Below are 19703 nucleotides of genomic sequence, written 5' to 3' on the forward strand. Positions count from 1 at the left end.
ATCCCTCTGACCCCACTACACTCTAACACGGAGAACAAGTGTAGTCTGAAGGACAAGCGGTTTATAAGTCAACTTGGACTAGCACTGGCATGTACTAGTACTAGTACTAGAACATACCCCGTACTGGCGGAAACAGGTTGAGGCAGGGTCAACCACATGGTCAGGCATGTAGGGCCAACATATGGTCAGGCAGGGTACACGGTCATTGGTACAGTTGGTCCAACTCTTCATCACCAAGGTTACTATCGAAGGCATCGTCATCGAGCTCCTCGTCGTCGTCGTCGGTCTTACCCAAAGCCGTGGGTCGCGCGTCTCCCTCGCTCTCTATGTCCTCTTCGTCGTTTCGAACCTTATACCTTTTCAACACCTCCATTAGCTCTGCGTCCTCCTCATCGCAGCATTCCTCTGTCAGCCCATCTCCCCAAGCAGCCCCCATGCCATCATCGTCGCTTGCATTCCGATCTACACCGCCGTCTTCAACACCTGATTCGTCTCCGGCACCTGAGCCGTCCTCCGTCGGTACGTCGTCCTCGCTTGGCACGTCGCCAGTTGGTATTTCATCCATGAGCCCGTCTGACTTCCCTTGTCTGGCTCTCTTCAAAACCTTCAGTAGCAACTGCGACGTCTTCTCATTAGAATCCAGAATATCCTTCGCTGCCCGCTTCAGCCATTTAGCACCCTCGTCCGTCATTATGAACCGACGTTTCTCGACCAACGACAAGTCGACGTCAGCCTTTATCCTGGTGGAAACATCTGATTTTATCTCCAATTCCATTTCCGTTTTGACCGACGCAAGCATGGATCTTGTTGCATCTGAATTCAGTATTTGCTGTGTCAGACAACAATCGTACGCCGTAGGCAAATATTCACGATGGCTAGGGGGTTCCTCACATAGTAACTGAAGACATAAATATTCGCAGAATGTTGCGCGCGAGTGTGTGCTGCTCATTATCCTTCTTCACGAGCTTACGCAAAAAGTGTTGACGTACATGCTTGATGGCTTTATCTGTCTTTTTCAGGATTGCATTGATATCCAGCACGGTTGTCATGAGGGTGGCGGGGAATTTTTTATGCCGCCACCGATGGGCGTTAGCCTCCGATCACGACTAGACGCGGAATTTGTGTCAGGAGTCTGCAGCAGCTCATGCTCAGCAACCGAACACATTCCCTGGTACTGGTACCTGTTCCGTTGGGCGTAACCAGTAGCAAAGATTCTCCAGACAGACAATGAAAAGGCGTGGGGCAATGCAAAGCTTGTTTGAGGTTTACAAAAAGACGTTTGTCAAAAGTGCGATGAAGCCTGTAGTCGCAACGTTAAGAAAAGTTCCTGTGGCCATGGTGAAGTTGCCTTGAAGGAAAAGGTACGCATCAGCTGGGTATGTCATACGGCACTTGGAGGGCGTCCCGAATACAACCACGTTGTCTTCGACGAGCATTCCCCTTTGGGAGATGGAGAGGGCAGTGCTGACGTTGGTCAACGGGATACCGTAGGACGTTTCAGAGATGACGGGGAAGGTCGTGACAGCACTCTGTTCACTGGACCATTCAGGGAGTGCGGGGCAGCTCAAGTATCCAGCTTCGTCGTCAGAAGAGATAAACTGAATTCCATCAGTCTGAATGGTGTATCCGAGAGCATCAGTCGTCGGTGCCAAGACGTAGTAAATGCTGTTGCTCAGACACTCATCTGTGGGTACGGTACTGGACTGGTTATACAGGCCCAACAAAACATTTGTCGGAGAAAATGTGTCCGAATACATAATCCCATCCGTTGCGGGAATGAACATTTTATAGTACTTGCCTCCACTAGGACCCAGGTCTCCAATGCAATAAGTATCCAGCAGGACGGGAGTGTACAGACTGCCGTGCAGTCGGCAGTCGTCCGGTAATTCCTCCACACAACTTTCAAACTGCACACCAGATATCACTATGTCTTCGTTGCCCGTCCCGGCAAACGGCGCTATGCATTTCCTATAACAGCCCCACTGGCATAAACTCAGATTCGAGTCATCTCCACTCGTTGTGTCTTCGCAACGCAACACCAATCGGCTCTCTTGGGTTATCGGCACGTGCTCGGTACTGTACACCACTTCTACTAAAATTAACAACGAGAGGAACATCTGGTTAATTTCACAAAAATCCGAAATTTAGAAGTCGTCCCACGAGCCCCAAGTTCGGATCCATAGTTCGAATCCAACAGTCCCCAGTTGGAAATGACCACCGCCAGATCAGGGGGTCAGGCGTTTGGGGTCTCTCGGGAACATGGAGACTTTTCTGATGTTGTTCAGGCCGAGGAACAGCATGACGACTCGCTCTAGGCCAATGCCACATCCTGCGTGCGGGTGAGCACCGAGTCGGAACGAGTCAATATATGACTTGATGGTGCTAACTTCAATGCCAAGTTTTTGCGCTCTTTCGGTGAGTAGTTCGGGGTCGTGAACTCGTTGCGCACCGGACACGATTTCTTCGCCGCGCATGAAGAAGTCATAAGAGTTCGATAAACTGGGGTCGGTGGGGTGCGGCATGGTGTAGAACGGACGGACACCCAAGGGATAGTTGATCATGTAGTAGAAGTCGGTGTCATATTTGGCCTTGACTAGTTTTCCCAGGGCCTTCTCTTGCTCAGTGCCAATATCGAATTGAGAAATATCGTCAGGAATGTCGCTGAATCCGGCTTCTCGTAGCATTTTGCAGCCTTCGGAAAATTCAAGTCTCAATACCTTGTTGCCCCACTTGAATGGCTCGGCCGGCCACTGGCGGTGTACAGCTTCAATTTCCTTTTGGCAACGTTCTTCCAGTCCCTTGAAAATAAAACAGAAGGTGTTTTCAATTACCTCCAAAACTTCGAAGTAATGTTCCTTGAAAGCCATCTCCATATCCAAGCCGACGAACTCACAGAGATGACGGTGGGTATTAGAATTTTCAGCTCTGAAGACCGGTCCAATTTCGAACACTCGATCGAGGTCCGCCGAGATGGCCATCTGCTTGTACAGCTGGGGAGACTGTGCAAGGCAAGCATCGCGTTCGAAGTACTTCAGCTTAAAGACGTTAGCGCCACCCTCGGAAGCGCCACCAATAAGTTTGGGGGAGTGTATTTGCACAAACCCTTCCTTCGATAAATATTCACTAAACAACGTACACACTTCTGACGATATCTTCATGACTGCGTTCATCGCCAGGGTACGCAAGTCCAAAATGCGGTTGTCTAGCCGTGTATCTTGGCTCACCTGGACCGCGCCCTCCTCGTTCATCTCGCTCTCCGGCCGGTTCGCGTCCTTCAGCTGGAACGGGAGCTCCGGGAGCGACTTGGATACGCAGTGGCAGCGCGTGATGGCCAACTCCACCGGCTGCGTCGTGGACGTTATGGGCACCGGCGGAATTGTGACCGTTCCGTAAACATCTACAATGGACTCCAACGGCAAGGAAGCCAGGAACTTGATGGCGTCCTTCTCATCTTCAGTGGTGGCACTCATAACACACTGGACCGTGCTCGTTTGCTGTCGAAGAACAATAAACGCCAGACTCTTAGACTTGCATCGGGTCTCTGCTATACGGCCTCTGACCCATACGCCTTGCTCGGTCAAGCTCGGAGTTATCGCAGACACTGTCGTCCAGACTCGCAAACTTTTAGTGGCCGAATTTATGACCCCCAAATTCCCATACGTGTCGACGTTCACATCCGCAACCGTCTTGCACAACACCGCCTCGGCTGCCCGCCTCTGCTCCGCCAGCTGCGCCTCCCGTTCAGCCTTCTTCGCCTCCTTCGCCGCCTTTTCCGCTTGCTTCTTCGCCTCCTTCGCCTTCTTCTTGTCCTCTGCCGACATATCCGGCGTCACGGCCTTAGCCGGCTCGTCAGTTGTCTTCCCTTCCATCTTTAATTATCAAAAAAAAATGCTGCTACAATGGATGCAAACAAATTCCTTGAAACGTACAAAATCTTCACAGCATAAGAACACTCGATTGGTCTATCGAATACCCCCGCAAAGGAAGGCACCTCTGCTTAAGGCCACTTCTCAAGATGAACCATGAACCAAACAAAATTCACGTCGCGCTTTTCATGTGTGCGTCGACGCGCTGTGTGTTGACACTGTGTGCTGTGTGTTGACGGATATTGCGTGCCGTGGATACATGCCGTAGTTACCTACCGCGACTTAGTTGGTGAAGTCTCTTTCAATCTTCTTGAGCCCTCGCTGTTGGTATTCAGTGAGTTGCTGGTTAGCAACAACTTCGGAAATGGCAGAGACGCCAATCTTTTGAGCCAGTTGCCGGATGAGGGGATTGGTTTCGTCCTCGACGTATTGGGACCTGTAGATGTGTGCGATGAAGGGCACGATCTTGGGAAGGTTGGCGTTGTTGTTGCCCCAGAAAGCGCTCTGGGGGCCGTTGAGGAGGTCCTTGACGATTTTGTCGTGGACGAGTCTGCCCTCCTCGACGTCCTGGATGATGGGTAGACTGGCGAGGATTAGGTCCACGAACTCGGCGATTCGGGCGGGACCGGCGACTTCCGACTGGTGCAGGACAATGCTCACGAGAGCAGAGACTGCGTTCTCGGTGGCGGACCTGTTCACTCGGCGCCAGGCGTCGGCGTGCTGGATGACCTTGAGGAGTCGGGTGGCGGTTTCGGTGACGAGGGCCTGGTGGATTCCCTGTGTGTTCATGCAGAGGTTCATGGCGAAGCAAGCGGCCTGGCGCACACTCTCATTTTGGTCCTCGATATACCACACGAGTTTCTCAACCTTTGTGCCGATGAGCGAGAGACCTCGACTGCCAAGAATTTGTAGCAAATCACAGCACGCATAGCATGCCAGGGCGCGGTCGTCGGCGTCCGGGACAGCCATGAATGCCTCGACGTGTTCCATAGTGATCTTGGAGCCGCTCTGTAAGAACTCGTCAGGATGTGTTCGGATGCACGATTCCATCACCTTAAGACACGTTTCACGGAACACCTGCTCGCGCTCTTTCTCGTCGTCCCATCGCGCCTGCTCCTCCTCCTCAAGCTCTCCGTCACTCTGGTATTTGGTCATCTGTTGGCGCCTGGTTGAAGAAGTACCGATCATCTTCCACACGCATTTTATAACCATTTCGATTTGAGTCGCATCGAGCACCCCCTTGCCCGCGTTCTCGATGCACCGCGCCAAGCCAGAGACGACTGCAGTCAAGTGGTCCACGCCGCTATAATGCAGTTCCTCGCTGTCATCCACGACCTGCAGCACGATCCGCATTGCGTTCATGACCCACTGCGTTAACTGGTCGCTAGGGGCCTGGCCATCACGAGCAGCGCCAATGAGCTCGGCCATGGCCATGAGCGAGCTTTTGCGCACCTCGTCCGAATGCTTGAGCTCCAGCAACGGCACAACAGCCTCAAGCGAAGTCTGGATATGCGGCGCGAAGTGGCCCTTGGTGTTTTCGATAATGGAAATGAGCAGTTCCAGATCCTTGTGCATCAGCTCCAGCTTCGAAGTCTTGACGCCGCTGTAAAGCGTCGCCGACGTCGACCGCTCGTTGACCACACTCATATCGTTGTACTCATCGAACTCAGGATCCACTGGCACCTTCTCGACGTCCTTGAGGCGACTGATGACAATCGGCACGAGCTCGTTGTTGAACTGAGAGAAGTTGCGACCCATGACGGTAGTCATTCGCCTCAGCGCCTCATAGATGTAGTCAGTGACAGGGTCGTCAGGCTTCCGTTCCGTCTTATACAGCGCAATGAGTGCATTTACGATCTGCTGCGCCTCCGCCTCTATATGGCTGAAACCAACCGAGTATGCGATAATACTCAGGCATTCTAGGGCGCGTCCGCGCATGGGCTGCATCTCCTCCGTGTCCGCTTGCGCCACAATCAACTTCATCAAAGGCACGATGCGTGGACAGAACTCCAGGAACTGGTCACGCAACACGCCTGCGACGACGGCCACCGAGGTCACACACTGTTCGCGAATCATGTTGTGCCGAGCCAGCGCAACTTCGGGCTTCAGCTCTTCGTCGCCGGCCATCTTGAAACCGCCGTCCAACCGGGCGTTCACCTTGTCCATCACTACGGGTACAAAGGGCAACAAGTCCTCGATGTCCACTTCCTCAGCGAAGTTGACGAAGGCCGTGAAAGCCTGCTTCTGTACACGCGCCACGGGGTCATCGAAGCGCTCAATGAGCGCAGGCAACACCTCAGCGTAACAATTCTCCTGCACAAACGGCATGTGGTCCAACGCGATCTGCGCGATCGTGCGACAGGCCGAATATCGCACGCGATAGTGTGCGTCCTTGGTCGCCGCGACCACAATCTTCACGATCTCCGGCAACTGCTTGATGGCATAATCTGCAGACAAATACTCAATGCTCTGGCACACAGCCGAAATGCCGGCGACCTTGCATCGCCAGTCCGCCTGCGTGACGTACTGCCCCACTTTCTCGAAGATGAGTGGCATGATGACTTCGCTCTCAACAGTGCCGGCCAGCCGATCCATGTAGCTTTCACCGAGCTCGTGGTTCTCTTCTTCCAAGTCCTTGTTTTCGGCGTCGAACCACATGGGGTCCTCCTCAACGTCCATTAGCAGGGTCATCAGTGCGTCCACAAGCGACGGTAAGAACCCCGGTATCTTGACGACATTCTTGTACTTGCTGTCTACGTAGGTCATCAGGAACTCGAGTGACAGTTCACGGATCTCTTCTTTCTCTTTGGCAACGTTGAGCATGAACGGCATCACGTCCGCGGCGGTGCCCTTGAAGAAGAACGGTGCATCAAGCGCGATTTGAATCAACTCTTTCAGCATGTTAGAGGCGAGCGTCTCGCTGGATGTGGTGGCGACGATCTTGATAACGGGCTCGATGAAGCAGGCGAGTTCGCGAGAGACGGTGTCTTCGTTCATGACGACCTGGCACCAGAGGGCAGTGGCGGCGGTGATGATGTCCTCATCGTTGGAGCTGAACTTGGCGGCGAGCATTTCCTTCAAGCTGGACAAGTTCCTCTGGAAGTCCTCGGACATATGTGGTTCCAAGTCGGCCGCCAGCTCGAGCCCAATAACTTGCGACAACGGGTCCGTGGCACCGATGAGTTGCTGAATAACGGCAAAGACCTCGACCCATGACTTTTGGGCCATGATGATCGCGTCGGCCAACTCAGCTACGGCGTTGCCAATAGCGCGCTTTGCCGTCGGGTCCGCCTCCTGTTTCAAACACTCTAGCAACTTGCTCTTGAAATTCTCCTGCGTCGCCTCATCAAGCGTAACCCACGCGTTCGAAGCCTCGCCCAGACAAAACTCGCGATAAACGTTACGGAATGACAAAGCCGCTTGTTGCCGCAACGTCGCGTTCGCAGACGTACCCATTATCTCCAACAAAACACCCGCCAATGCACCCGGCTGCTGTTGCTTCAGACTCTTGAAGGTAGCCTCCGCGTTCTTCCGCACATCGTTCTGGCTCGACAAGAAGCCACTCAATATCGTGCCCAACGTCACCGCGTCCATCTCAGCACCTCAAAAAAAAAACCCCCTCTCGAAAACAACCCGTCCACCCAATCCCACACGCGCCCCGACGGCCCCGCAACGTTGAACCCACGTGGCGTGCAACCTTGCCCCAGGACTTCGGATTTATCGCACGCGATTTCATCCCGAATGAGGGCGGCTAAGCACTCCCCGAAAAAGCGCTTCTAAGCACACAGCACGCACTATGACGGCATCCGGGTGGGATGCCGGGACGACAGCCACTGCGGGACGACAGCCAGTGCGGGACGACAGCCTCTGCGGCTAATCGCTGAAGAGACAACCGCCCTCCACCAAGTTCAACGAATCTTCTAAGTCGTAGACCTTTGACCTCGAAACTTCTTTCACTTTCGCGATGACGTCGTCATCTACCTGACAAGACAAAAGCTGGATACTTGCCGTCTGGGGGCTGGTCGTTGTGTTTATTCCAGGCCGTTGGTTGTGTGCTTACGGGAGTCACTTTAGCGTCCCCCTTCAAGGAGTTGACAACCAGGTTGTGCTCAAGATCCACGCCAATTGCATTGTTGGCGGGCAGTACGTAGAGGGCGTCAATGGACGTGCTTTTCTTCTTGGCGTAGGCTTTAGTCATGGCTTGGGCGAGCACGGCGCTGGCGCCCACGAGCTCATGGTGGCATACCGGAATGGTTTCCCCGCTGTCCAGGCCGTAGCTCAGGCATGTAGTGTACGGGTGCTGCACTGCGTGGCTTACGACTCGGTCCATTTGTTACGTCGTCTTTTTTTTTGGTTCCAAACTTGGCATTCCGGAGGGTTTTTTTGACCTAGCGACGACGATGGGTAAGCACACACTCCAGGAGCCATCTGGCTGCCGGACTACCGTCTCGGGCCTACTGACATCACTCTTCGCCGGGGCTACACGGCGTGCGGGCGCCAGGCACACACATGACGTCATGCGCCCATGCCCGCGAATGAGCCCACACGTGTGACGGACACTTGAGCGAAAACACACACACAAGTGCGCGGCATACACCTTACGCCTTTGTTTTAGCTACGACTGCTCCTGCAACTGAACAACAACAGCAACCGCAGCAGCGCGGTGGATACCAGTCCGGTTTCGGCGGTGCGGCTGGCGGCATGGGTGGAGGGCCTCGTGGACCTCGTCCCAACCCCCGGCGTCAGGAAGGACGTGAGGAGTGGACTCCCGTGACCAATCTTGGCCGCCTGGTGAAGTCTGGCTCCATCAGCACTTTGGATGATATCTTCCTCTATTCCTTCGCCATCAAGGAGGCGCAGATCGTGGACTACTTTTACGCGCGGTCGGGTCCGGGTGCCGTGGAAGATAAGTCGGGCAAGCCTGTGTTGCACGACGAAGTGATGGGCATCAAGCCGGTCCAGAAGCAGTCTGCTTCCGGTCAGAGGACGCGTTTCAAGGCGTTTGTGATTGTGGGTGACAACAACGGGCACATCGGCTACGGCACCAAGTGCGCGAAGGAGGTGGCCACCGCCATCCGCGGTGCTATCATCTGCGCGAAGCTCGCCATCGTGCCCGTGCGTCGTGGATACTGGGGTAGCAACATCGGCGCACCCCACACCGTGCCTCTTAAGGTCAGCGGTAAGTGCGCCTCTGTCCTTGGCCGGCTCATTCCTGCCCCCCGTGGAACCGGCATCGTGGGATCCCCCATTGCCAAGAAGGTGCTCCACTTCGCTGGCGTTGCCGACTGTTTCACCTGCTCCAGCGGCCACACCCGTACCTCGGGCAACTTCGTCTGCGCTTACTACCGCGCCCTCAGCAAGACCTACGGCGTCCTCACCCCGAACCTCTGGGCCATCTCCGGGAACACCGCCAAGTCGCCCCTCGACGTCTACGCCAAGGCCCTCGACAAGGCCAACAAGACCGTCGCCGTCGCGGCCGAGGAACCCGCCGAAGAGTAAACTGCACCTCTGCCGAGGTCGGACAGCGCTGCTCGCTACTCACTATGGGTCAACGATTACGGTTCTCCGAAGTTTCTAACTATGGTCTCTGAGTCCGGTTTCTAACAATCGAGTGCTTGGGTTCGGCCTCTGAATCGGGAGCCTGGGTAGGGTAGCAGACAAAGCACGGTATGGGTGGGAGAGAAGAGTTTTTTCACCGAGAATAAAAATGCTTACAGCCGCGTATGCCGAGCTCGGCAAGGCGGGCTCGACCAAGTACCGGGCGGCGGCCGCCGCGCGCAACCTGCTATACCTGGCCAGCGGAAAGAGCGCTGTACACGTCGTAGACGCCATCTCTTGCCAAACCTTACGGGTAAGTCGCCGGCGGGACGAGAGTGCCGGGCGAATTGAGTCCACACGCAGCACACACGGGAGGGAGGAAACACAGGAGAGAGGGACGTAAGGACGGGATGTTGTTGTAGACGTATTATGTAGATGATTCGGAAGAGAAGATAGAGAAGATTTTGGTGCTGGAGGACAGTCCGTTTGACAGTCACTACTTTATATCCTTGTCGGACACGGGCTTGGTTCGTTTGTGGAACGCTGCGGGCCAAGTGCTAGATGTGTTACGGCTGGCGAGTCCCGCTCGGGACGTGGCGGTGCTGGGTATGAGGATCTTTGTGGCCTGCATGACGGGCAACGTGCACGAGGTGGTGGTGGATGACGTGGAGGGGACGACGGCGCCGTTTGCTTTGCGTGCGGGCCGAGTAATGTTGAAGGGCGCTTGCGAGAAGGGTGAGTGCTTGACGAGTGTTAGCGTCCTCTCGGCCTCGCTGGGCTTCGTCGGAACCGACGACTCCCGTCTGGTGCCCTTCAACCCCAGCGCGGGGGGACCCGTAGGTCACTGCATCAAACTACCCTGCAAGACCTCTGGGGTTCTCAAACGGCGGCGCATCGAGCCGCAGCTGGAGCCGCTTCCCGCGGTGCTAGATGCCGGCGTGAATGTGTTCAAGCTGGCGGCAGAACAGGAAAAACAGCGAGAGGAGGCGGTGCGCAGGGCGGAGCGCAAGTTTCTAGAGGACAAGAACGTCATCTGCGCCCTCCGGCCGCTGGACGCCACCACACTGCTCGTTGGAGACAGCAGCGGGCAGGTATGTCTGGTGGATGCAACCACCTTTACAATTTTGCAAGAATATCAGGAACCGTACCGCGCACCCGTCATGGACATTACTGTTGTTGACGGACCCAGGCAGCGCTCGTTTTTGACGGCCTCGCTGTCGGGCAAGGTGAGCTTGTACACTCTGACGTCGGAATCTGAATTTTCGCCCACGTGTGTGCGGCAAGCGCAGTACAGCGAATGTGTCGCGGTTCTGGTCCTGAAGCCCTCAGAGCGCATCGTCGCCGTCACCGCTGACGGCACTATAAGGAGTTATTTCTCTTTAAAGGAGTTCGGCTGTCTCCGGAGCCACGGCGTTGTCCAGGAGGCCAGCACGCCGCTGGAAAACGCCAATATGTACGGAGCTGACAATTTGCTGTTGGAGGGGGCGGGAACCAAGGTGCTGATCGCCTGGGGTATCACCATCTCGTCTAGTAAGAACGGGGGCAAGCTGCACGCCGCCATTTTGGAGCGGGCGCGGTCGGCGCTGCGGAACCCGCTCTGCCAAGCCTTGGACAAAATAGACACCAGCGAGAGGCCCGTGGATGTGGTGAAAATTGCTGAAGTGAAACTGCGGCACGCATTGACGCACGCAACGGTCTGTTGGTCCAAAGGATACGAGTACGTTATCTTTGTGAACATGACTAACGGACGATCCGCCTTCATCGGCCTGAACACGCAGAGTTTGGAGGTGAAGGTACTGGAGAAGAAGGAGAAGAAGACCATAATAAAGACCTTTGGCAAGACGATGATTACGGGAATTTGGCCGCTGCCTAAAGGGGATGATATTGACCAATTTTTGGTTGCCACTGCCACAGTCGAGTTGAACGAGCGCAAGCACCCCGTCGTGTCCGCCGGCCTACATCTCGTCAACTGGGAACAGGACCGAGTGATGGAGCTCTACCGCGCGACGCATGACCCCATTTCGCGTATAGTTGTGTCGCCCGCCGTAGACGGAGACAACCGACTGGTTTTGCTCCAGAGCGTTGACGGAGTGAGGCCGTCCAAGTTGCTTGCGCTCTCTTCGGCCGGGGAGGTAACAAGCCTCGTAGACGTCCAGCGGTCCGCCAACGCCTGGGCCGTTGGTACCAACCAGTTAATGGCAGTGGACGGCCCCAGGGGGACCGCTGACGTGTATGACGTGACCACGAAGACCTGGATACATAAAATGTTCAATCTGAAACCAGAGAACAACAGTTCCCCTGTTCTCGTCCACTCGGCCGCCTTCGTCTCTCCATCTCAACTGATTCTAGCCACCCACACACACATCTTCCTCGTGGATGGCAACACCATAACCCCAAGACCGAAAACGCCATCCCAAGGGGTGCGCCAAACCATTGCCGGTCAAGACTGCGTTAAGGCCAACATTGACACAACCCAAATAATACAAAGCATCAAAGCCCTTGGCGACAATAATGTGTTGGTGCTGGTGACGGACTTGGAAGATGAAGCAGTCTTCAAGCCAAGGTTGTATGGTTGCGTTTGATTCCAGAAATTTGGTCATCAAGTATGCCCGTTAATTCTTTCGGGGCTCGTTCGTGAATTCCGGTTCCTGTCGGAACAGGCCCAAAAAGCTTTTTTGTCTGACCAAAGGATCGTCACCATGCGCGTCGTAAGCCATTTCCGTTAGCCATGTTTGAGCTTGTGGTAGGCCTTGCTTGTCGTGTGCTCAGCGCATTTTGGGTGAAATGTTTCCAAAAGTTGCTTTTCAAAAAATTACACCCTGCCATCAAACTCGTCTGGTCCTTTGTGCGGGCTCCAAGTGCGTGTTTTGGTCGTATGGCAAGTAGTTAGTTTGCCTTTTGGTAGCTGTAGGTTTTGGCGCCTAGTTGTTGGTTGACGAAGTCCCAGTTGACGAGGCTCCAGTACGCTGTGATGTAATCGGGTCTGGAGTTTTTGTAGTCGATGTAGTAGGCGTGCTCCCAGAGGTCGATGGTAAGCAGGGGTCGACCGCGGTCGCCCTTGAGTGGGCAATCGCCGTCGTGGCCTTCCATGAGCTCGAGTTTGTCGCCCTTCTTAACGAGCCAAACCCAGCCGCTTCCGAAGGCGCCCTTGGCCATGGTGTCGAACTTTTCTTTGAAGGCATCGAATGAGCCGAAAGAGGAGTTGATCAAGTCCGCGATCGGTCCTGTGGGCTTCCTCACGTCCTTGCTGTCGGGGTTCGAGCCGAGGCACTGCCAATAAAAGCCGTGGTTCCATAGCTGCGCAGCTTGATCGTACAAACCACCTTCGGCAGTCGCCACCAGCTCCTCTAGTGTGACCGGGGTCTTGCCTTGAGTCAGCTCCTTGGTCTTGTTGTAGTAGGCCATGTGGTGCTTGCCATGATGGAATTTGAGCGTCTCAGCGCTGATGTGTGGCTCCAAGGCATTCAGGGCGTAGGGAAGCTTAGGCTCAGGGATGAAATCCATACTACTTTGCTCACTGGAATTTTTCGTGTGGAATCTTTTCACAGTCGCGACACGCTGCTGCACCATCGACACAGGGCACGTGCTGTAAGAATCATGTTTAGCCAAACTCGCAGCCAAGGCCGGCACTTGACCCTGTCTTCTCGGGAAAGCCGCCAAACCACGCGCAACGCGCAAAAATGGGCCCTCGCTGGCTCTCGCCGAAATTGAAGAAGGGCCCAGCCATGGAGTCAGCATACTCATATAAACACTTAGCAAGTCTTATATAACCAAGTGGTTATTGTGAAGACGCAACGTTGCTAAGGGTACGATACACTGTAACCGTGCTGATTATGTACTGTCGAGTGTGCTAGCGGATGCAACGTTGTTAATGGATGTCGTCCCTAATGGATGTAACGTTGCAAAAAGCGTTTATGAAATTCTGACCTTACGGTGTCATTGACATACTGTGCGCTGGTCGTGCCGGGATCGGACACTTTGACGTTGAAAACGGCTTCTTCCGTCCACGACTTAGACAAGCCAACGCGGCCCTCTCTCAAGCTCTCCGCCAACCCCTCTAGCGCAGTTTCCCGCTCGGATTTAACCTCCGCTTTTTGTCTCTCGCGTCGAATCGCCTCCAGCTCTCGGGCAAGGGCTTCGTCGTCGTCCTCGCTCTCCGACGACTGACCCGATGAGGACTCGTCTTCTTTGAGCTCGACTACCGCATCTACGTCCTCAGGATTCCTACAACGGAGAGCAATACACCGGGGCACAGAAATCGTGAATGACATGGTGGGGACAAGATCGAGCGGTGGTGGCATACGCTTGAACATGACCAAATAACAACTGCAGTTCCTTCTCCGGCAGTGCTGTGCGACTGCCCACTACCATACCTGGAACAACCCCTAGAACTGGACCATGATCCGGTGCTCTTTTCGTGTTGCTCGTCAGAAAGACGTTATCCGGCAGAAGCGATGCACCATTTGCCGCGTCCGGTCGGGGCCGTTGCTTCAATGTCAATTCCCCGGCCAAGTCGCGGCCAGACTTCCGCTCCGACTGGCGACTCTGTATATAGCCGTTCTTGTTGTGCATGGCGCTACGAGTTAGAACCAAAGAGCAGATAGAACCAGAACCCGGCGCCTTGGTTTTTGATGGCAGAAATTCAACCAGACCCCGCCAGCAGCAATGAGACCAAATCTGGACCACCTAAACCAAGACCCGCCAATCGGTCCGCAAAGATCTAGATAGATATCTCCGCCGTGATGAACATCAGCTGCCTGACGTACATCGATTAGCCTCGCGTACATCGATCAGCCTGACCACGTCACCGTCAGTGAACGTGGTCAGTCAGCGCCACGCACTGATAAACACTGCCCGTGATTGCCACAGGTGGATACCGCACCTCCCTGCACAATCTATCTTCATTACCTATCTAAATCGTTTGCTGAACATTATCCTGCAAAACATCGTTCATCGCCGGGTAGGCGACACTTTGATGACAGAAATTTTCGTTTTGCCAGAGCCGGCCCTAGGCCCGGGTTTCTCGGTAGTGCTGATCTGGACGGCGGCATTCTTCTCTAAGCCTTGTTCAAGCTGGTCCAAGATGCCTCCAGCGCTGACATCGTTCGACGCACGTATGGACTTCTTCATAGCCATCAAAGCGGGAACAGGTTTATCGAACTCGTCATAAATTTCTTCCTGAATCAGCTCCTCCAGCACATCTTCGATCGTGACCAGTCCCAGAATATTGTGGGAAACGGGGTACTTTGCGTGATGCACCTGTTCAGCAATTTCGCCAAACTCAACTCCTTCTGACGCGATATTGCCGTCCTGTATGTACTCAGAGGCAGAGGCAGCACTCTGATTTTCGGCGCCCCCTGGGACGTCATTGGCCCTTGTGGCATCATTGTCCCTCCTCGTATCACTGTCTCTTGTGGCATCATTGACAGTCGTGGGGGCGTTAGCGTTGGGGACATCGATGTGTGCCCTGACTCTCTTTTGTTCCGCTTCCCAGGCACGGAGTTGGGCCTCCGGATTGTCGGTAACGAGAGCGATGTGTTTTCCAGTTTGCAAAGTGTTCATTAGGTCGTATAAATTATGGTCTGGCCGAATGAAGATAGGGAATCGGTCGAGGTCAATTAGCTGGCCGACGGGTGGTGAGGTGGAGTCTGAGACGGTGATTAAGTTCTTGATGTAGACCATTCCCACAATGTTCGAAATCTGCTCCCGGTAGACTGGTATACGGCTATGCCCGGCCTCGACAATCGATTTCCTCAATTCCATTGTTAGACGCGCCTTTTCTTCCAAGGCGTACACGTCGGCAATTTTGACCATGATGGTTTCCACGGTCTTTTTAGCCATGTCCAGTGCGCCTTCGATGATGATGACTTCGTCAGATAACAACCCTTCATCTCCACGGCGGTCCATGGACTCCGTGCCCCCGCCTTCATTAAGTTTATTAAGGTCGACGCTGCTGGGTTTCTGGTGGATGCGGATAACCGCTTTGAGGTCGTTTCGGCCGTAATACTTCTCCGTGTGTGCTCCTAACATCCAATCCAGAAGCTTAGCGATGGGGTACGCCAGAGGGAACACAATCCAACTGATTACCCTGACCAACGGTGTACAAAATCGCACAATAGACATTCGATAGGAACCGGAGCAAACGGCTTGTGGAATGATTTCACCGAATAACAAAACGCACGTTACTGAGAACACTACCGAAGCCCACTCAGGCATCATCTCGTTAAGTAACAGTGGCAATGTCTCCTGACATACCGTGTTGACGATCAGTAATGATACAAGGATCAAGTGTTTGCGCTTCAACATATGAATCACACGTCTAAAATGACACAGACAATCACCACAGTTGGAACCACGAGAGAGGTACCAGCACGAGAGGGTGGGAATGGTACGAGATCTTTAGGTCGCCTTCTTGCTCTCTGAGTTTTAGTTCGATGTGGTCGAGTCCAAGTATACCAACGGTAAGTCCGGAGATTAGGCCGGCGACAAGGACTAGACAGGCCACAACGATTGGGTCCCAGATGAGTGTGTCCATTAAAGGAAGTGCATAAAAATTATGTTCCGGGCAAAGCGGGCTCGTTGTGACGAAGGTTTATTGGGTTCTTTGACGGCGAAGTTAGCGCATCCTTTTAGGTCGTCTAAACTGGAGGCGACATGTGTCGGGGGAGAGCGTCCGGTTTACCGGATACCACGGGTGGCATCGTTGAGCGACCATGTGCCCACCTTTACGAAGATGACTAACTTTTGTGATGCACGTTTGGGAGCACACGTTATCTTCGCTACCGACGAATACCGCTGTTCCGCTTCAGATATACTCCAACACGACAGACATCCGCCGTCGACTAGAGGTTGGATCACCCGCAGACGAAGGATACCCGGCCACGAATGGTGCCTAATCAAACTCCCCGTGCCTATTATCGTCCGTGGAATACTCATCACCACCGGAAACGACGCACCACCACACATAAGCATCGAAGGTGCTTGGGACGTCATCAACCTCACCGGACGTACGCCAAAGCCACGGGAACCCCCATACCACACCACCCAGTATCACCACCCAGTATCACCACCCATTATCACCACCCAGTATCACCACTCAGTATCACCACTCAGTATCACCACCCAGTATCACCACGACATATCCACCACCATGGAATATTGACCACCACAAGATATGGACCACCACCAGTGCCAGTTGGTGTGCGCCACCTAACAGACCTCTTTTTCGTTCTAGTATTGTATGACAGGTTGACAAACGAATTTCCGAATTTCACGCCTCGCGCAGCTGACCGAGGATGTCTATCTGGGGGCTCGGTCGGAGTGCCTCTGGAAATCCAAGGTGATGCCCTTCATCACGCTTCTTTGTTACCCTCTGCCGTCTCTCTCCTGTTACTCTGTTTCTTGTGTAGAGCGCGCGAGTAAACTGATAGATACGCAATCTGCATGGAGAAGTGTGGTTGGCGTGTAAGTCAGGTTGGGTGTAACGTAGTTTGTTGTAGGTCTCCATTGAAGCGGAATCAGAGCAATTATTTTGAGGTAACGCCTGAGGATGTGTGCGGCCAAGACCTGAAGATTGACGTTCTGTTGGTGAATTTGTTGCCCGACGGCGGGATCCAGAAGCTGTGGGTGTACGGCGAATGTGCGCTGGATCTGGGCGGCGTGTTCAAGATGAAGGAGAGAGAGCTGCCCTCGAGGTTGCTGAACTACGCGGACGGTGCGATCGGCGCGCAAGTCGTGTACGCATCCTCTGGCTGGGAAACCGCGGCCAACCTGCTCGTAAACGGTTCGCTCATTGACGACAACCCCCAGGCCGACCGTCGAGACTCTCAAGTGATCCACCCGGTCATGGCTATACAGCCGGTTAACGACCAGGTATGGATTACGCCGCGACAGCCCCTAAGGCCAATGTTCGTGAAGGAACCTTTGGTGGGCGAGGATATACCCTTCTCTGGTGAAGACCAAGTTATTATCGCTCTCGCGGCCAGGTGTCTCGTCCACTCCGTGGACGTTAGCACCACCGGCATACACGGCGACCTGCCCTACAAAGTGTTCGTCAGTGTCCTCGACTCCTCCCAGACCAGAAAAATGACCGTCCTTCAACAACAACTCCTCTTTGCCAACCACCACGCCAGACTCGAGTGGTTCGAGTTCGGAACCATTGACGACCTTGAGGGGGACGAGGAATACACTGTAACCCTCAAAAATCCAGTCCCGGCCACGCACTTAAAGATTGCAATCAACCCTGATGGTGCCGTCGCACGCGTGTGTGTCAGCGGCAAACATCTCGATTTCGACGCCGCCGACTTGTTCACCTTGGAGGAGGAACCCGAAGAGGAGTACCAAGAGGACCATGACGAATCCTCCATGCTCCAGTAACGCGGTCAGGAGCAATGGGGTCAGGAGCAATGGGGTCAGGAGCAATGCGGTCAGGAGCAATGCGGACAGGAGCGGAGATCTCCAGTAATGAGTTCTTTCGGCATGCGCTTTCAGGCGCCAAAAAACCGTACGTATCTCTTTGACTTGTAGTTGGCCACCGCTATGACCCAACAATGACGAATGAACGAACGAATGCTAATGCCCAATTACTGCCGACGGAGCGCGCATCAGCCTGCAACCGGTATCCCCTAGAAGGATCGTCATCACCCAGAAGGATCGTCATCACCTAGGTCAATGATGCGTTGCAGAATGTCTAGCTAACAATGTTCACAATAAAAAGCTGAAATTTGGTTAATTTGATGGCACAACGGCCGGCTTAACAGTGACCGAAATTTCGCGCCAATTCTCTTTCACGTGCTTCACTAACTGCCTCGACTTCTGATACTCCGCCTCCATCTGTTCCCACTGTTCAGATTCAGGCAGTGCCCGGCAGCCATCCTGTGCTGCCCGCAATAGTTTCTGAAAAGTGTCCCTTTGCTGTTTGCTAAACTTCATAGCTTCTTCTCGTCGCTCAGTCTTCCGCTTGCTGTCCTGGGCTTCGAATGTCTTCGTATATTGATTGAACGATTCCCTGACTAACTCTCTCCTGGACTCCGGCATGTGAACAAACGGATGCGGCCTCCATTGGAACCTGTGAAGCCCCTCAACGCCTGCATTGAAAATTGCTTTCCCTTGACATGACCAAAGAGTGTAGCCAGCAATCTCGTCAAACTTATAACCGGACTTGGAGCCAACAGGAGATGAAACACTTGTCGACACGTAGCGACCACTGGGGTCCCAATCCACGTGCTGCAACTTCATCTGTTCACCTTTGAACAAAATCTCCGGAGTAAACAACTTGCTAGAGCCAGCGGTGACGGTGCCAGAGGATCCTGTCGCGGTCTTAAACCCAGAGGGAGCTCCCGGGATCGATCGGGTCGCAGCGTTCGTTGCTACGCCTTTGCCCGACAGTCCAACTCCAGGTATTAGACGAGCACCTGAACCAGCACCGGAACCAGAGTAGCCAGAACCTGCACCATTCGTGGAAGTAGATACATCAGAGCACACACCGAACCACAGAGTACCAGCGCTCTCCTCAATTGAGCAAGCCGATAATACAAAATGTGTTCCGAGGGGCGACCAGGAGATAGTATTGATTTCGCGAGGAACATCCATCGGCTCTCCGCATTCCTCAAGACCCTTTTTGGTGACTGTGTAGAAGATAACTTGTTTGTTCACGGCTAGAACGGCGAGTCGGTCGCGAGACTCACTCCACGATACTGTCATGATCTCGTGAGGAACAGTGACTGAACTTACGGGAAGAGATCCCCTGAATGCCTTCATCGTAAAGACATCCAACTGCGAGTGTACGGCCCTCTTCTGTCCCATGACGGCTTTAGCCTGGATTTGGGTAACGAGGGCACAGTACTCTCCATGGTGGCTCCAGTAGATTCTGGCGATGCCGTCAATGCTGAATATGTTGCGAGTAGCCAAGACCTTGAAGGAAGGCACCTCTACCAAAGTCAGACGACTGGGCGCAACGTCTCTGGGCTTGGCTGTCCAAACTGCCAACACGGCAGGATCGTTCACACGCGAATTAGGCTGCCACGAGAAGGTTGCACCAGGAGCGGGATAGTACGGAATTTTGTTGCCAGAGTGGTCCGTGAAGGATACCTCCACAACCGGTCCCAAAGCTTTGGTGATGTGATAAATTTTGATTCCCTCTTCGCAGGCAATAGCAAAGTACTGAGAATCATGAGACCAGGACAGCAGAGGGCGCTTTCTGGCCTCACGATCCTGCTTAGCAGATGTGTCCTGCTTAGCAGATGTGTCCTGCTTAGCAGATGTGTCCTGCTTAGCAGATGTGTCCTGCTTAGCAGATGT

General features: G+C 53.9%; 12 protein-coding genes across 12 annotated transcripts; 3 read left to right on the forward strand and 9 right to left on the reverse strand.

Moving 5' to 3' along the window:
• Nucleotides 1-202: 202 nt before the first annotated feature.
• Nucleotides 203-1049, reverse strand: GNI_050350 (hypothetical protein; the record flags this gene model as incomplete). The annotated part of the gene is made up of 2 exons (XM_011131433.1): nucleotides 203-898; nucleotides 990-1049. 2 exons carry the CDS (start codon nucleotides 1047-1049, stop codon nucleotides 203-205), a joined length of 756 nt encoding a protein of 251 aa, XP_011129735.1.
• A 216-nt stretch (nucleotides 1050-1265) lies between these two features.
• On the reverse strand, nucleotides 1266-2117 carry GNI_050360 (putative transmembrane protein; the record flags this gene model as incomplete). The annotated part of the gene is made up of 1 exon (XM_011131434.1): nucleotides 1266-2117. The coding sequence occupies one exon, from the start codon at nucleotides 2115-2117 to the stop codon at nucleotides 1266-1268; it is 852 nt and encodes a 283-aa protein (XP_011129736.1).
• Nucleotides 2118-2225: 108 nt separating this feature from the next.
• Nucleotides 2226-3869, reverse strand: GNI_050370 (aspartyl-tRNA synthetase; the record flags this gene model as incomplete). The annotated part of the gene is made up of 1 exon (XM_011131435.1): nucleotides 2226-3869. One exon carries the CDS (start codon nucleotides 3867-3869, stop codon nucleotides 2226-2228), a length of 1644 nt encoding a protein of 547 aa, XP_011129737.1.
• Nucleotides 3870-4148: 279 nt separating this feature from the next.
• On the reverse strand, nucleotides 4149-7460 carry GNI_050380 (putative karyopherin (importin) protein beta; the record flags this gene model as incomplete). Its single annotated transcript, XM_011131436.1, has 1 exon — nucleotides 4149-7460. The coding sequence occupies one exon, from the start codon at nucleotides 7458-7460 to the stop codon at nucleotides 4149-4151; it is 3312 nt and encodes a 1103-aa protein (XP_011129738.1).
• Nucleotides 7461-7739: 279 nt separating this feature from the next.
• On the reverse strand, nucleotides 7740-8196 carry GNI_050390 (hypothetical protein; the record flags this gene model as incomplete). The annotated part of the gene is made up of 2 exons (XM_011131437.1): nucleotides 7740-7847; nucleotides 7927-8196. 2 exons carry the CDS (start codon nucleotides 8194-8196, stop codon nucleotides 7740-7742), a joined length of 378 nt encoding a protein of 125 aa, XP_011129739.1.
• Nucleotides 8197-8391: 195 nt separating this feature from the next.
• Nucleotides 8392-9365, forward strand: GNI_050400 (putative 40S ribosomal protein S2; the record flags this gene model as incomplete). Its single annotated transcript, XM_011131438.1, has 2 exons — nucleotides 8392-8413; nucleotides 8482-9365. 2 exons carry the CDS (start codon nucleotides 8392-8394, stop codon nucleotides 9363-9365), a joined length of 906 nt encoding a protein of 301 aa, XP_011129740.1.
• Nucleotides 9366-9573: 208 nt separating this feature from the next.
• On the forward strand, nucleotides 9574-11986 carry GNI_050410 (hypothetical protein; the record flags this gene model as incomplete). The annotated part of the gene is made up of 2 exons (XM_011131439.1): nucleotides 9574-9717; nucleotides 9827-11986. 2 exons carry the CDS (start codon nucleotides 9574-9576, stop codon nucleotides 11984-11986), a joined length of 2304 nt encoding a protein of 767 aa, XP_011129741.1.
• A 304-nt stretch (nucleotides 11987-12290) lies between these two features.
• Nucleotides 12291-12908, reverse strand: GNI_050420 (superoxide dismutase; the record flags this gene model as incomplete). The annotated part of the gene is made up of 1 exon (XM_011131440.1): nucleotides 12291-12908. The coding sequence occupies one exon, from the start codon at nucleotides 12906-12908 to the stop codon at nucleotides 12291-12293; it is 618 nt and encodes a 205-aa protein (XP_011129742.1).
• Nucleotides 12909-13288: 380 nt separating this feature from the next.
• Nucleotides 13289-13717, reverse strand: GNI_050430 (Cwf15/Cwc15 cell cycle control protein; the record flags this gene model as incomplete). The annotated part of the gene is made up of 1 exon (XM_011131441.1): nucleotides 13289-13717. One exon carries the CDS (start codon nucleotides 13715-13717, stop codon nucleotides 13289-13291), a length of 429 nt encoding a protein of 142 aa, XP_011129743.1.
• A 637-nt stretch (nucleotides 13718-14354) lies between these two features.
• GNI_050440 (CBS domain protein) lies at nucleotides 14355-15939 on the reverse strand (the record flags this gene model as incomplete). Its single annotated transcript, XM_011131442.1, has 2 exons — nucleotides 14355-15723; nucleotides 15797-15939. 2 exons carry the CDS (start codon nucleotides 15937-15939, stop codon nucleotides 14355-14357), a joined length of 1512 nt encoding a protein of 503 aa, XP_011129744.1.
• A 21-nt stretch (nucleotides 15940-15960) lies between these two features.
• Nucleotides 15961-17780, forward strand: GNI_050450 (putative allantoicase; the record flags this gene model as incomplete). The annotated part of the gene is made up of 3 exons (XM_011131443.1): nucleotides 15961-16411; nucleotides 16814-16868; nucleotides 16904-17780. 3 exons carry the CDS (start codon nucleotides 15961-15963, stop codon nucleotides 17778-17780), a joined length of 1383 nt encoding a protein of 460 aa, XP_011129745.1.
• Nucleotides 17781-18131: 351 nt separating this feature from the next.
• GNI_050460 (eukaryotic translation initiation factor 3 subunit B) lies at nucleotides 18132-19703 on the reverse strand (the record flags this gene model as incomplete). Its single annotated transcript, XM_011131444.1, has 1 exon — nucleotides 18132-19703. A coding segment is annotated over one exon (1572 nt), but the record flags the coding sequence as incomplete, so codon positions are not given.

This window comes from Gregarina niphandrodes (genome assembly GCF_000223845.1).
Source record: "Gregarina niphandrodes unplaced genomic scaffold scaffold00007, whole genome shotgun sequence".
NCBI lineage: Eukaryota > Apicomplexa > Conoidasida > Eugregarinorida > Gregarinidae > Gregarina > Gregarina niphandrodes.